Here is a 16,656-nt window from a genome sequence, read left to right as displayed (position 1 = left end):
AATTGGGTATGGGAGAGGTGGAAGGCAGCATGAGCACGAATACTAGCTAATTAAAATGACAAATTTGATTTATACTTTATAAAGCACTTGCACATATTTTATCTCAAAGAAACTCTAGGATATGGGAAGAACAGATTATTATTTTACAAATAAGGAAACTGAGCTCAGACAGATTCAAGATCACAAGGCTACCTTGTGGAATTCAGCCACCTGCAAACATGGGCCCTTTAAAGGCACCTTTGCTTGTAAGTGGCTGTGACTCTGTTTCAGCAGCATCACGTCAAGTGTCTAAGAATTCTAGCTGTTAGATTACTGGGTAATGCCAAGCTGTAGAATGTCAAATGTGCCACAACTCACTTGTTCTTCCGTCCCGGTTCCCTTTGAATTGCATTCGTTATCTGCCTGACCCAGGGATTCTCAAAGTGTGGTCTGGAACCAGCTGCAGCAGCTGTGGACTTCCCAATGCACATTTTCTAACTCTACCCCAGTCGACAGACTGAGAAACCTCCAAGTCAGGGCCCAGCCACTGGCGTCCCAGCAAGACCTGGAGGCAGCTAACACTGGAAAACTATTGCTCTTACCTAACAGACACGTTTTCCTGATAACTGCCTCACATTCGGCATTTTCCCACCTTATTGCACTGAAGGATACACAGGTGCAACCTTGAGTTCTGTAACCAGCAACATCCAGGATGTATGCTAAACTCATTTTTACAGTGCTTGAAGCTGTAACTGTATCCTGCATATAATCATAGTATTCTGTAATTTTGTGTTAGTCTTTGTTATTGCATTTTTTTTTTTTTTTTGACAGGCAGAGTGGACAGTGAGAGAGAGAGACAGAGAGAGAAAGGTCTTCCTTTGCCATTGGTTCACCCTCCAATGGCCGCCGCTGCAGCCGGCGCACCGCGCTGATCCTGGCAGGAGCCAGGAGCCAGGTGCTTTTCCTGGTCTCCCATGGGGTGCAGGGCCCAAGCACCTGGGCCATCCTCCACTGCACTCCCTGGCCATAGCAGAGAGCTGGCCTGGAAGAGGGGCAACCGGGACAGAATCCGGCGCCCCAACCGGGACTAGAACCCGGTGTGCCGGCGCCGCAAGGTGGAGGATTAGCCTATTGAGCCATGGCGCCGGCTCTGTTATTGCATTTAAGCCTACTTGGAATTTGAAGTATTTTAGGAAAAAAACCAAACCCAGCATATCATAAGCCTTGAGTTGACTCTCGTTAAAAATAGCAATTTAAAATAGAACAAGTTTATTATTTATTCAAAGTGTTAATGTTTTTAATCCCTTACTTAAGGTACTTGACTATTCCAATGTTCTGACCCTGAAATGCCAGTAACTTCAGAGGGAAACTCACATATCCACGAAACCTAGTCCTAAACAGATCTTCACTTCCTCCAAAGAGGGAAGAATATTCTCATAAATAACAGAAATGATCCAAATGTGTATTTAAAAATTTGTCTCTCAATATTTGTCCTAGAAAGCCAAAGTATTCACTAATTACACTTGACATTTTTTTTTTATGTCAAGTGCCTGGGTTTTAGAGGCATTAAGTTTTTAATCCAATACTTTGCCTTTAATTTCCTATGTTTGAAGTTTTAAAAATCCTGGGGATTTTTGGTGAAAAATGTAGACTTTTGTTCCAATGTGATCCATTTGCACTTAAATGACTATACATGTACATATATAAATGTGTGATTTTATATAAATATATGGTATTTATAATTGGAAAATCCAAAATCTGAAACTTTCTGAGCACCAACATGAGAAGTGAAAATTTGCATACCCAGCCTCATGTGACAGACTGCATTCAAGATGCAAGTGCACTAAAAATATTGTATAAAATTATCTTCAAGCTAATGTGTATGAAATATAAATGAATTTAGTGTTTAGAGTTCATTGTCCAAGATATTTCACTATGTGTATGCAAATGTTCCAAAATTTGAAAAAATCCAAAATCTGAAACATTGCTAGTTGCAAGTATTTCAGATAGGGAATACTCAACCTGTATATATATTTATATGGCACCTACTATTGTAAGAATCAATGCTAATTTAAGGATTCTCTGGGATATTTTAATATACCACTCAGATAAATTTTGAAAAACAAAATTTCAGAAATATAGAAGCACAATACTGCCATTAAAGAAGGAAGGAGGGGAGATGGAGGGAGGGAGGGAGCGTGAGAGGGAAGTGTGGTTTTTATTTTAAGAATTTTATCTATGAAATACATGAAGTCTATTCTCTTTATATTAATAAAATTAAAAAAAAGAATAAAACGTCACACATTTCCAAACTTCATGTAGTTTTCATGTAGAAATAACACAGAAATCAGATATTATCCCATTAAATGGGGCAGCCAGGAAGAACAAAATCTACAAACTTGGCGCTACTGTTGCTCTTAATGTGCGTATATAAGCAGGATGGCGGGCTTTCTGTGGAAGTAGAAGTACAAGACTTGATAGTCACATGACTGATAAACGGGCATGTAGCCTGCTTTTATAGAGGGACAGTTTCTGAATGACAAATTTAATGAGACTCAACAGATTCTTGCCCATCACATCATTCCAATTATTTTATTTATCTTCTTCAGATTTTCTTTTGGCATTGCTCACTAAAAGAGCTGTTTGCTATTATATGCAGATCGACTAACAGATTTCTACCATGTTTCTGAAAAGATATAGGGAGAATAAACTGAACATATAGATTCTTGAAAGAATAGCAAGGAAGTTTCCTAAAGAACATGTTTTATAAAGACTACAGTGTTTTCCCAAATATTTGACTCTTCTTGAAGTATCAATACTTTGTTTCAACTAGGATTTGCTCACGTCAACACCAAATAAACCTGTCGAAACAGGAAGGACTCTGTAAGGAAAACAGTAAACACAAAAACCAACTTGTCTTCATAATTACTCATCACTTGAAACAAAAAGTTTTGGCATGGATGACTCAGCAAAGCTGGGTCACTGTGACAGGGTAGCAATTTGGGCAATGGGAGTGGAAGCAACGTGCAGCTACAGAGGAAACCATGACTGTAAGAAAACTGAACCCACCTTCATTTGGTAGGCGTAATGAAAGCGCTATGCATGATGTTTCCTGAAGATGCAGGAAAGTTGGTTTACTTTTTTTTTTTTCAAGATTCCTTAGCAGTTAATAAAATTCACTTAGTCACAACAATATAAATTTTGGGGAAAGTATGAGAAAAAAAGAACAATAACTTCCTTGGGCTGCCTACCCTGAAGATCTCAATAGACAATTTTACACACCTCTGAACACCAGCATGTACTTAAAACACAAACATTGAATAAAAAAAGTAATAAAATAAAAACTTTGTGATAAGAAGATAGTAAGGACGAATAAAGAGTAAAAAAATTATGTTACATGATTAAGGAGGAAATAAAGAAATAACGCATTTTTCACCTTAATAGAGAAATGTGTTCAGATGTGTGTTCCTATAATATACTCAATTATATATAAGTAGTTTATTTCACCAGGTGGGAACAGTCCTGTAATCAGAATACCAGTTGATAGGTAGGGTTAATGTGAGACATGGATTGCATGTCCTAGGAAACCTGGCACTATTAAAGTGGTAATTAACAGTCCAGCAGAGCACTTGGGATCCAGCCCCACTTACCTTTTTAACTAAACTGAAAATTTGGCTCTAAGTTGCAGAAATAGGGGGGCAAATCCATATACCCCCACCCTGTTTTACTCAGAAGCATAAGAGTGATTAGGAGACAAGAAATACTCAGAGGCAGTGTGTGTGAACCCCAAAAGATCAATATATTCTGCCCTTTCACAGAGGTGTTGTGTTTGGCAGTTTGTACAGAAGATCCCTTCAGTTATCTCAGTTATTCCAGGCCTAAAAAGCAAGTCTCTCAGTCAGTTATTTCTGGTTGCTGCCTTCTGATGGCCATTTCCTTTCTGTCAGAAATGGACACAATGCAATCACTATGATGCAAAACAAACTGCCTGATTAGGGGATTGTCCAAATTTAGGCTGCCTTTCTGTAAATGAGCGCCTGCTTTTTTTTCTACTCTCTTTTATTTATCTACACCTGAGTTTACATCACTCTCAGATTCAGTGCCACTTATACACTAAATAAATGTGCAGTTATTTTGTCTTCTTCACAATTAACAAGGATGTTAAGGGCTAATGCCATTTCAATGGTGTAGTCTGGACACCTTCCATTACCTGGAATGTCATTGTTTATGGTCTATTAAGCAGGTTTCATTTCACCTTATGGGCCCATATAACATCCAAGCTAGTGGCTTCTCAAATTACGGGCAGTATTACAGACTATTACATAGCCTTTCTGTTTTGTTTACAAAATGGCAATACGAGAAATGAAATTGGGCAATATGTATGTTTTAAAGTTCACAATTTTTCAATCTTTTACGTCCTTCCATCTAAATCACACTCATATAGTTTCACATGATGCATTAATTTTAGTGTTTCTCATTTTCAAAATAATATACTATCTTATTCTTTAAATCTTTATTTCAATCAAATTATCATTGCTGTTTTGACCGATTTTATCAAGCTGAGCTTCCAATTTTTCCAGAAACTCTCTTATCCTGTTCCAGCATTATTTATAACATTCTTACATACAGAACATATATGTTGGCATCATGCAGAAGTCAGTGGATCACAGGCATCATCACACGTGGAGGCTTAACTGCTCTTAAAAAAAATCTGTCTTGTTGTACAGGCTCAGTTAGCCAGGCCAGGACAGTTGCCAGGGAAAGGCTGAACACCCCTGAGGGCTTCGGTTGTCAAAACTGTACAGTGCAATAACAGAAAATGTATGTAAGTGTTCACTTACCTGTTTTTGATCAACAATTATTTCGAGGTCTTCATCACTGCTTAGCTTTCCATATCCTTGTTCTTTACTTTTCTTGTGAAAGAATAATTTTAAATGATCATTTAGTTTCTTTTCGTTAAACATAGCCTTAATTCCCACTTAATGCCTTTTAAAGATACCATTATTTACTTAACCTTGTTCATGAGTCATGATGCATCAGTCTTTACGTCAGTCTCTCATGTACACCAGTCAAATGCTTTTATTGTTAAACTGCTGGCTTATAATTTTCATTAAGTATTTCTACTTAGTCTCTCCCATTTGAATTATGCCTTTAATTCTTTTTTCCATATTCTTATGTTTCTTTTTTATTCTGAAGTTTCAGAAAAGATTTTTAATACTTTGATATAAATAAGCAATTCCTTGAAAAGTCCTAGCACATTTTTCTCAAAGACTGAAACTTCATTTGGTATTATGCTATGCTTACATTTCCAGCTATTAAATGTTTTATTTTAGTGCCTTGCTATATATTTTAAGACAGAATTATTACACAACAAATCTTCAAATTTTCAACATTTGTTTAGAAGCCAGATGAATACAAATGTTGGAAAACAGAACCTAGAAATAATTTTAAAAAGATAAGTAATTTTAAAATTAGACAGTTGGAGAACTTGGAAGAGTACAGAACATCTTTGCAAACGGACTTGCTGCCATTTTGTCATATTTGTCCCTATGACCATTCTCCATCTATGTCTCCCATAGCAAAATCTATAAGATCCAATGTTAGATAAGGACACAGATCATGATAATCATTTTTGAGCTGTGCTACAGGAGAAATATAACATACCTTCTTTTTTTTTTTTTTTACCTCCCAATGCAATGGCTGATGGGAATACTAGTAATGTCAGATTGCTTCTTCATATCACTATCAAAGGGAAAATAAAATTTCCTATATATTTTAGTCCAAAATAACTTATTTTAAAAGTCCTTGTTTTAGATATTAGCTACATCAACTAGAGTTAAGATAGTTCAAATTATTTCTTATGCTTGTATCTACAGTCTCATATTAGTATCCCCATCTTAGTGGGGGAAGAAATACATCCTTCAGTGAACATGAGATAAATTGTCTTTTCCCTTATCTGTTATTCCCCTTATAACATTTTAAAGCTGGATATACATATTTCCTCCCCAACAAACAGACTTCTTGTTTTTATGCTTTTAACTATATTAAAGAGATTTCTGAATCTGTATTAGGATGCATAAGTAAAATCCAAGTTCTCATTCATACATTAATGAACTTAGCCACTCAGAAGAGAACAGATGGCCACAGCATTTTTCTCTCTACTATTATTCTTGTCCTCATTTGAGATTCCATTTCAGGATTGATAGAAAACAAAAAGAACAAGGTTGGCTTCAATCAAGCTGACTTCCTTCCCATCACTTTGCTTTTGTATCCTTTTAGTCCATTGGTTGCCATAAGATATTTTCCACAGACCCTCTAATGCAGCACATTTAGAAATACCTTTCCAAATATTGATCTGTATACGTACCAAGTAGCTCATTTGCATGACTCGATTTCTGGACAAAAGGACATTAAGCAGAGATGGAATGTGAGTCCTTCCATCCATTTCACTGTCAGACATCCCAGAATTCTTTGCACCGGCGGCAGTGGCTTTATTGCCAGAACTTGCTGACCAGATAACCACAGATCTTGCCCAGCAACAGTATTAATAATGTACAACAATAATTGAAGTATTCCTGAATCATTGTTTTGACTTTGTAAACACTCTGAAATTTTTTTTGGCTGCCACAGAAAGTACTGAAGTGAAAATTTCTTTTTCTAATTTTTGTCTATGCCCTTTCAGTCTTCCTAAATGCTGTACCTATATAATATTTTAAAAAAATCTATTACTAATTATATAACTTTTGTATTTAACCCCATGCATATGTGCTACTCAGTCTTCTTGTCATAAAAACTCTGATTTTTCTCTTTTTAATCCCCCACTTCAGACTTCCTTGAACATCATTGCTAATAGATATGTCAGCACTCACAGAACATAATTTAATATTACAATATCTGCCAATGCCCAAATCAGTGACTCCAATTTAAGTGCAACTCCTGATCCAGTTCAGCTGTGAATTTTCTGGGTAAGGGGTTAGGTCAGGGAAGGAGACTTTTGTTCCCAACTATTCTAAACAGAAGTTGGCATTTTCCAAGACTGGGAGAACTATTTAGAGCTCTTGTTTTGTACTCGAAGCCCCTCGTCTCCAAGTAGCACAGACAGACACAGAGCAAGAAGCCTTACAGTTTTCCTCTAGAATCAAGCAATATTTCCCAGTTCACCCCATAACCCCGGGGGGATTAATCCTTTTCTAAGTCATAATGGCATTCACTCACTTACTGCTTATTTCTAGTGCGGGCATAATCCTCTTTCAAGCACTCAGCTTCCCACTTGGACTGCTTAGCTCAGCCAACCCAGGCAGGAATCTTCAGCTCTCCTCCCTCCTCCCAGCCGGGAAGCCCTGTCTTCTATCTATGCACTTTTCTCAAGCACAAAAAAGCAAGTCCATAGCTTCTGCGTGGTTTTCCTATTAGCCAAAGGACCGAACTAGAAGGAGAAAGCAAGCCAGTCTTTTCACTGTCCAAGTGTGAGGGGGCAGGGCTTCTGTGGGAGGAGAAGCCAGAGGGTAACCACTTCCTGTGCTCCTCCCACCTCGGCTGGCCAGACACTGGAGCTGAGGATTTGAACTGAGGCAACGGGATTAGGCCCCTCTCCACCCCAGCCCTAGCGTGCTGGTGCTTATGGACGATTCTGTGCACTGTACACCTGTGTGCAACAGAGGAGGGAGTATTAGTGCAATGGGGTTAAACTGGTGAGGGCTTTAAGGTGGGAGAAATGAGGGAAGACAGAATGGAAGTAGTTACCATTTACTAACAGTATCTCTCTCTTTGGAAGAAGCTTTTGTCTCTGGGTATTGTGTCCTATCTCTGAAACTCTAAACGCAGCATCTTCTATCCTCCTGCACCATTCTGAATCCTTTCTGAGCAATCTGAGAGAGAACTATCTAGTTCTTTGTTAGTGCTGATAATTTTTTTAAATTATAAGTCTGAAATGCTGGAGTAAATCTGAAGTTTCCTTAAAAGCATTGAGCCTTGGCAGTAATGTTTCCTCACTGAAGACTTGACCATCTCTCCTTAACCCTATCTTCTTCCTGTCTTCTTCCCTTTCATTCTGTCCTCCATAGAAGTAGAACAGAAAGGTGAGTTTATTCGCTTGAATTAAGCCATGACACTTTAAAGTTGTATAGGAAAACAGTATATGGCTATAGAGCCACAGATATAAAATGCATTATTGGAGAGTTTTGCAAGTAAGAAAAAACAATGACAAAAATCTGATGGGATAGATATCTGAAAAATGAAGCAACTTAAGTTCATTTCAGAATCTTAGTTTATTAAGATAGTTCTATTGAATTCAACTAAAAGATTTCTTCACACTCATTAGTAATGGAATTTATAAAGGGAGTATTGAAATGAAAAGGAAGACTTGATTTATTTAATTGTACAAATTAGCACCAATTGCAATTTTTGCCTAACTAAAGATGTCAAAATAAATGTAAAGGTTAACTATTGCATATAAATATTGCTAGTGATTTTTAATGATTTATTCAATGCTTCCATGAATGATACATTGTAGACATGAATATATTAAAGCAAATGTCACATACGGAATATATAATTTAGCTTCTGAAAGAAGCTACTGTCTTCATAGTTGTCAGAATTCAATTGCTATCTTCTTATTTTTCCTATCTTAAATCTTAAATCTCTTCTCCATTATGCAGCTTTCCAGAGCTTGCAAAATTTCCCTGGTTTTCCTGACATAAAGGTGACTTATTCATTTCGTTTCCTCAATGACTTTGTTAGGTAGGAAGTCAGATATGAGCTTATGTGTGTGTAACAGGCCTAAAGAGAAGACGTCTATGTCCAGCATATGCATCTGCATCTCAAAGTCATCCTGATAATGTTTCAGGGGCAGCCTGGTATTCGCATCCTGCCCTGCTCCCTTCTACCTGATAACCTGCCAGGTGGGGGTCCCCACCCCTTCTGCCTGACAAATCTTCCACAAACTCCCAGATGGAGCCCAGTATCTGCATTTCAAACACCCTGCTCTGGATCTGGATTCTCTAGGGGGTCCTGCTCACCCTTCCTCTAAACCCAGGATGGCACCAGCCAGGCTTCCTCCTGTCTGATACCTTCAAGGGAAAACTCAGATAGGAGCTTCTTAATATTTACATCCATAAAATCCTTTGTTTCAGGAGGAGATGTGTGAAGACAGAGACCCATCTCCTTAAAAACCCCTGGCCTAAATGTAGACTGGGCACTCTCCCTCAGGTCCTGTCTGGAGAGGTGCCCATCCATTCTTACGGATGTCCCTACCCTAATAAACTTTGCTACTTTTTACTTTCCACTACTCTGTTTCACGCCTGAATTCTTTCTTGTGCGAAGACAAGAACCCTGCCATTCACCAGTAACAACTTCAATCCCTCTGTTACCTCTTCATTGTTAAACTTGAAAGAAAGGATCTACAGTCATAGGCAACAGTTTCTTATTTTTTTTCTTCCCTTCTAAACCACTCACAATCGAATTGCTTTCCTAATAGTCACCAACGAATTCTCACTTACCAAATTCTCTAGCAATCCTTTCCTAGAAGGAATTAAATACAGTAGCAATAAGGAGAATTGAGAAGGAAGATAATTTGCTGAGCAGATACTTTCTGAGTGTGGAAAGTTCATCCAAGCGTAAAGATGAGTCAGCCATTTGGATATACGGATTTATAAGAAAAAATGCAAAGATGGGGCATATAGATTGCTGGGATAATTAAAATTGCAAGAGTGGATGAACTCATGAAAGAAGAAAAGTAGAGATAGAAGAGGTGAAAGGTAGGGTTAGATTCCTGGAGAATGTTTAGATTTGAAGAAACATATAAAAGAACTCAGTCAAGGAAGATGGTAGGAGTGAGTGCCAGAGCAGGAGGAGAACCAATGGAAGCAGCCAAAGGAGAGAGAGTTTCAGACAGGGTCAGAGACTGATGAGAGGCTAAACAGTAACGTGAACAGCAAACTTTCATTGTATGGGTTATTGTGGAAATCATCATTGATGACGTTAGGAGCAGAGGTGTGAAGTTGGGAGTCAGAGTAAATCATGAAATTCACTGGTGGTTAGGAGTGAATATAGTGAGAAAAGACTAACTTTCCTTAGGAAACCTGGAATGAAAAGGGAAACAAAACAATTCAGGGCAACACAATAGGAACATGGTAGTTTGTTCCCTCTTGCCCTTATGTAAAAGTATCGAGTAGGTTTATAGTTCAAGAAGGCACTCATAAAAGAAAAACCAAAAACAAGGGAAGTGAAAATGGAGATACCAGAGAGTGAGGGAGGATAATTCATGAATGAAGAAAGTAAGACCAAAGGCCCTTTGGAAAAAAAGTGTGCTTCTTTTTTAAGATTTGAAATTATGTGCTATATATTCATAGCAAAACATCTGCAAGAATACATATCATATACTAAAGGCTTTTTTTCCCCTGGCAGAGGGAATTATGCATGATCTATGCTTTTCTCTTTATACTTAGCAGTACTTCTTGAAATAAAAATGAATTTCTTTTATAATTAAAAACAAAGTAAATAAAGTGTGATTGCTTTAGAGAGCTACAAAATTGCCACTAAAATGACTCATTGGAAGACTACTTTGCAGGAAAAGGACTGGGTCAGGGCTTTATTCCTTTATTATGATTCTGGGAATAAACTTGTATTTCTTTAAAAAGTAGAGATTCAAGCTACAGCTATTACTTATGTCCCTTGTGGGAAGAGTGGTCAGGTAGTGGAATGAATGTATCGTTTACTTCATTTAATATGCCCCTTTTAATATTAACCTTCTCAGTTGTTTGACAACATTTTGGTCCCGTAGCTCTTCTTTTCTTAAAAATCCACTATGTCAGCACAGCCACAGACACCACTGCGGTGGAAGCCAAAGAGGCAATGAGAAGAGAAAGCAGGAACTAAAGGAGAAAGACAAGTGTCTCCCAAATGGCCTGGAAGGGCACCTTGCGTGTTTCCCTCTTTTTAGGACAGAACTCTGAACAGACCTTTTAAATAGAGAGTAATTGTCTTACCGTTAAAAGGGCAATTTGCAAGTGTTCCATTCTATTTCTCTTATGTACAGGGGAAATCAGCTTCCGGAAGGGACAATGTTGTCGTTAACAGAAATTCTCTTCTGACTTTAGCTTCACTGATACTACACTTGATCTTAGCCAAAAGGCCGAGAAACGACAGCTTAACTGAAAAATGAACAACAGCCCTTGTATGAGCTCAGGCGCATGCAGCATCTGCCAAAGGCCTGCCTTTCCTTCTCACCGGTGCCCACTGACTTTAGTGGGAATTCCCTGATCTTGCTTTCTATGAGGATAAATAGTGAATATCTTTTACTATTAAACAAGGGCTACCATGATTTGAAATGGTGATTTTACTCCTTATCCTGAAAAATAATCTATCTTTCCATAATTTTCCAGTTTCAAAATAAACACTAGAGATTATTTTTATAGTATATAAGTAATACATATTACATACTTAATAAGTGTCTATATCATATATTAAGTATATTGTATACATTTGACAATTTTCAAAATTTCCAACTGTTCATCAAAAAAATAACAATATATTTGTAATAATTGTAACTCAAAGGTTTTGTTACTAAAGTCTTGTGTTGTTTTTCATGAGTGGGTGTTCTGGTTAGAGTAGATGAAGGATACTGTCATAAGACCAGTTATGTCATGGGAAGAGTTGCCACAATTCTATTTTCTTCTAAGAAAATACCAGCTTAAAACTTGGAGTTCTCTACTCTGTTGTCAAAAGTAACCCTGAACAAGTGACCTTCCCAAAATTCAAAATACATCTAACAGTATCTGTCATTACGTACTCTCTAATTAATAAAAAAAAGCATACATTAAGTCTTCGTGACCACAAAAGCAAAAATAAAAAATGATACCTTCAGGAAAAATCATTTGTAGAAGGACTTGATAATATCATCTGATATTTTTGAGAACTTTTTAAAAAGACATTCACAGGATTTCCTCCCCTTTTAGCCATGATTATGTTACAGTAAAACAGTTGCCAGAGGGTTCCCTTTTGTAGTTTTGAGTCAAGCATGAGCAAACAATACATGTGGGGATCACACTCAGTTTGAAAGTTATATTATTGGGTGAGAAAAGAAATTGAAAGACAAAAAAATGTGTTGTGTTATTTTAACTACATGAAATGTCATATGCATGAACCCTGATATTTAGGAATTTTTTTACTTTAAGGTTAAACCTAATTGAGAAAATAGATAACCCAGTTACTTCCTAGTTTGGTAAGAAATGGCAAGGATGCACAGTATAATTTTAGTCTGGCAGTCCCTCCTCATGCTGATGTTTCTATCTTTGGAGTGACTCTTGGTCTGTAAGATAATAACCCAAAGAGTTTACAAGGTTTCTTAAAAATATTTTCTATTTTCCAAACTTTCTAAAAATAAGAATTCCCCAACATCAAAATCCATTACTATTAGTTAATAACATGTCATTGTGCAACAACATTTTCTTATGCACACAAATACAATTTTAGTTATGAAACTTCTTATGTATCTTTTCTAGAATTTTATCACAAAACTCTTTTTGAAAAAAATCACAAAGTTAAGAGAATTTTACAGTAAGCCCCTGTATATCTACTACCTAGATTCTACCACTAAAATGTTATTATGCTTGCTTTTTTTCTTACCTATTTAAAGTTTATTTAATTGACAGTCAAAGTGACAGAGAGGGAGGGAGAGACACATTCCCAGACAGATTCCATCTGCTGGGTCATTCCCCAGATGGCCACAATGGCCGGGGCTGGTCTGGGCCAAATCCTGGAGTTTGGAACTCCATCTAAGTCTCCCATGTGGGTGGCCAGGACCTAGGTACTTGGGCTATTTTCTGCAGCTTTCCCAAGTGCTTTAACAGGGAGCTGGATTGGAAGTGGAGCAGCCAGGACTGGAACCAGAGGTACAATATGGGATGACAGAGTCAGAGGCAACACCTTCACCCACTGGGCCACGAGGCCAGTCCCTGCTGTGATACGTTTTTTAAAGGATAGTGCACACTGTGACTTTTCTACACATCCTTTCCTCCAAGGTTTATTTTATTTGATTTACTTTAGAAACTCAGAATAGCAAAGCCACTGTTTCAATAAGCTTCCAAAATAAGAGTACTAAAAGTTCAGGATTTGTTTTCCTACAGCAAATCGTTGTTTTCATTTGAAAAAGAAATCAGTGAGCTATATTTGCAGCATTAAGTGCTAGCGATCAGTCCTATCCCTAGGATTAGGGAGGAGGATTTCTGATCAAAGGGCTGGGATTTTTATAGTTCTGAATCAAAAGCAAGTGATCAAACAACTCAACTTTCTGAGACAAATCCATGGTATGACAGGGAGTTGAAGTTAATGTTAATTACTCCATCTTACAATTTTATATCCTTTGATCATCAGTGTTTCCTGCATATATGAAAAACAGGAAACAACTGCACTTTAGGCTGCCTATGAAGTATTCACCTCCGGTTTATGCAAGAAAGGTAGCCTAAGAACAGGCAGGGCTAGGATGGCTGGTGGCCTCCCAGAGAGGTTAAAGAACAGTGCTTATATTTGGGTGGCATATAGAGATCAAGTAGGCAGAAAACAAAAATAACTTGAAACGTCAATTTTGACAGATTCAGCAATGTTCCACATTACTTTGAGGACAATAAACAAACCCTTCTTAAGCCTTCTGTGTCCTCAGAACTAAACAAGACCACATACCAATAAAAAAAACAAGCCAAAAAATGATCTTTTTGGTGGAAAATTTAGAGTACAATTTTTCCTTTTAACTGGAAGTTTCTTTTATCTACAAAAATCAACCTCTCATTTCTTCTAGACTTGGTTCTAGAAGCTGTAAAATGTACAAGTATAGTGTGCAATGACTGGTATACAAGTTGTTTTCTGCCTTATGAAGACACTAATGGTTGAAAAATTGTAAATTGTATATTTTCATCTGCTAATCTCAGCATCATGGAGTCTTGGGGAAATTTCCAAGGCAAATGAAACAGCACACACTCCCACTGGTGGCTTTATTCCTATCCTTACACACACACAACAGGAATGAAGTAGTTGTTGCAGTAAGATAGGAAGGATTGTAAGACAACTGATTTACAGTTTTGGACACTATTTTCACATAAATGCACACTCCATTCCTCAAGGAACTTAAAAAAAAAAGGGTAAACTGTGTATTCTGTACCCTTGCAGCTGGAAAAAAATAAAAAAAATAATGTATTTAAGGTTAAAACTTAATGCCCTATGCTCTGTTTCTGATCCTTGTTGATATTATTCCTTATTTTGCTAAGTTTTAGCCCTGTCAGATGGAGGTGAAGCCTTGTCATACCAATCTCAAACACAGGTGCACTTATCGTTGGCTTCTCCAGTGGCTCCTTTTCCTTCTCACTGGCAGTCAGCACACCTGGTATCCCACACCTGCTGCTGACATTTTAAACAACTGATCAGGACAGCATGATTTTATGACCTTGTGAAATAAAATTGTCATATTTTTCTTGAATAAAATAGAAACTAGCTATTTCTATAAGCATTTTGTTTATCAAATATACTATTCTACTATTTTCATATCTCCTTAGAGCAAGCCCCTTTTTTGACATTTTGAGACATGCTTAAAAAATTGCCTATGAAATCTTGTTTCTGATGAGCATCAATCAACTTTTGTAATTCAGCAATAAAATTCATGGAGAAAGTTAAAGTTGTTTACTTCTAAGCTCTACCTGTGTGACAGAGTGTCTTTTAATCAGTATTTCCATTATGACTCAAATGATTTTTGAAGATGATTATTATTACTATTTTAAAATTTCATTTGGACCTATACATAACCAGGACATCTTGCAATAAATCTTGACTGTTCCTGAGGATGAAGATATTTCCTGGTGTTATAACCTAACCCTCATTACTCTCCCCTATGACCTGTCCCATCTCACCCTCCCCCAACCACTATCGCCATGGCCTCACAGGCTTCCTCTCATGGCACCACCATTCTTATAGTTTCTCCACCTGAGTTTCCATCATTCTTTTCTTTTCTTTTTTTTTTTTAATTAATTTTTGTTTTGACAGGCAGAGTGGAGAGTGAGAGAGAGAGAGAGACAGAAAGAAAGGTCTTCCTTTGCCGTTGGTTCACCCTCCAATGGCCGCCACGGCCGGCGCACCGCACTGATCTGATGGCAGGAGCCAGGTACTTATCCTGGTCTCCCATGGGGTGCAGGGCCCAAGGACTTGGGCCATCCTCCACTGCACTCCCTGGCCACAGCAGAGAGCTGGCCTGGAAGAGGGGCAACCGGGACAGAATCCATGATTCTTTTCTACATCCTTTTTCTCCAATGGCTAAGAAATTCATGACGAAAATGTTATAGATTAGACATGATAATTCTTGGAAGATGAGCACGTCTGGGGTTCCTATTCATCGTCAACATGAACAAGGGTTTCTAGGGAGCTCTTGTAAGCCACAGGATGTACAGGGACAAGGAAGTCTGGGACCACAGACAGCTTGCTTATCCACTGGACAGTAAGTTAAAAAACTGAAACAACAGAGTCCAGCCAAATCCAGGTCACATACACTATTTTTTCAGAAACACCAACTAACACCTTGCTTGATATTACTGTTAATATTACTGTTAATCAAAAGAAGCTAAAGGCAAAATTTAAATAAATTCACTTATATAAAGTATTGCCATCAACTGATTGAGTTAAAATGTTCTGAGCATTCTTGACTTAAATAAAAAGGAGTTTGTTTGATGCCTTGAAATTGTGCTTTTGAGTCATGAAGGTATGAATAATCTGAGAAGATGCAAAGTGGAGTGGATCACAGTGTCAGATGTTCAAGTATCTCATGAATTTGTTTAGGCAAAGTTATATTAAAATGGAATAAGGGTTGCTTCCTGCTCATACATGATCACTCAGGATGCTAGATTCAGTATGATTATGTGTTAGTATCATAAAAAACGTAATTTGTGGGTTTCCTCTGAACTTTTGAGCAAATGTAACACCCATTACTAAAAAACAATAAACACTAATGCATTTGAATATACATGGCGTTCTGGTACTTTGCTGATGTTTATAGGAAATTCCAGAGGATTTAATAAGCACAAAATTATCTTAAACAAACAAATGGAAAACCTCCTTTTAGTGGTGATCAGATAAAGAGATAAGGGGAACTTCTTAAACATAGTAACTACATTTTTTCCTTTGGCATGCATATGAATTATATTTATTTCATTCTTGTATTTTAAGCATTTTATATATTTCTGTTTTACAGTGAACATGAATTACCAAACCTTTATTTGTTAATGCATCCTATAGACTGAAAATAGCTGTTTTCTCCCCATAGGAGAGACTCAGGTGCCATGAATAAGGTGATAATGAAACAGATTTTGCCCTACTTTTGGTATATTGTATGTCTTTATTGTAAGGTTTAGGTCAGAGACTGATTATTTATTCTATAAATGTTTTTGATCACCAACTATATACATGATAAATCCTGGGGCTCTAAACTTTATTTTATTTTATTTTAAAGATTTTATTTACTTATTTGAGAGGTAGTTAGAGACAATGAGAGGGAGAAACAGAGAGAAAGGTCTTCCATCTGCTGGTTCACCCCGCAAATGGCTGCAATGGCTGGAGCTGAGTGGATCTGAAGCCAGGAGCCAGGAGCTTCCTCCAGGTCTCCCACATGGGTGCAGGGGCCCAAGCGGTTGGGCCATCTTCTGC

General features: G+C 37.4%; 1 protein-coding gene across 25 annotated transcripts in view; it reads right to left on the bottom strand.

Moving 5' to 3' along the window:
- PEX5L (peroxisomal biogenesis factor 5 like) overlaps positions 1 to 16,656 on the bottom strand; it is a 263,402-nt gene that overhangs the window by 182,910 nt on the left and 63,836 nt on the right. For 6 of the 25 annotated variants that reach the window (XM_051818804.2, XM_070072468.1, XM_070072469.1 and 3 more), the window contains exons 1-2: positions 6,347 to 6,580; positions 4,821 to 4,892 (exon numbers count right to left, since the gene is read on the bottom strand). The exons of 3 other annotated variants lie outside the window; for them this stretch is intronic. In XM_051818804.2, coding sequence (XP_051674764.1) covers positions 4,821 to 4,892; positions 6,347 to 6,439 — 165 coding nt within the window. In that variant the 5' untranslated portion in view covers positions 6,440 to 6,580. Of the gene's footprint in view, positions 1 to 4,820; positions 4,893 to 6,346; positions 6,581 to 7,194; positions 7,413 to 16,656 lie in introns of those variants that run through there. 16 more of the 25 variants (XM_070072476.1, XM_051818809.2, XM_070072475.1 and 13 more) reach the window with 10 other exon arrangements.

The sequence above is a fragment of the Oryctolagus cuniculus genome, chromosome 4 (assembly GCF_964237555.1).
Source record: "Oryctolagus cuniculus chromosome 4, mOryCun1.1, whole genome shotgun sequence".
Classification (NCBI taxonomy): Eukaryota; Metazoa; Chordata; class Mammalia; order Lagomorpha; family Leporidae; genus Oryctolagus; species Oryctolagus cuniculus.
Note: the sequence above shows the minus strand (reverse complement) of the source record. Positions and strands in the feature narration are given on the sequence as shown.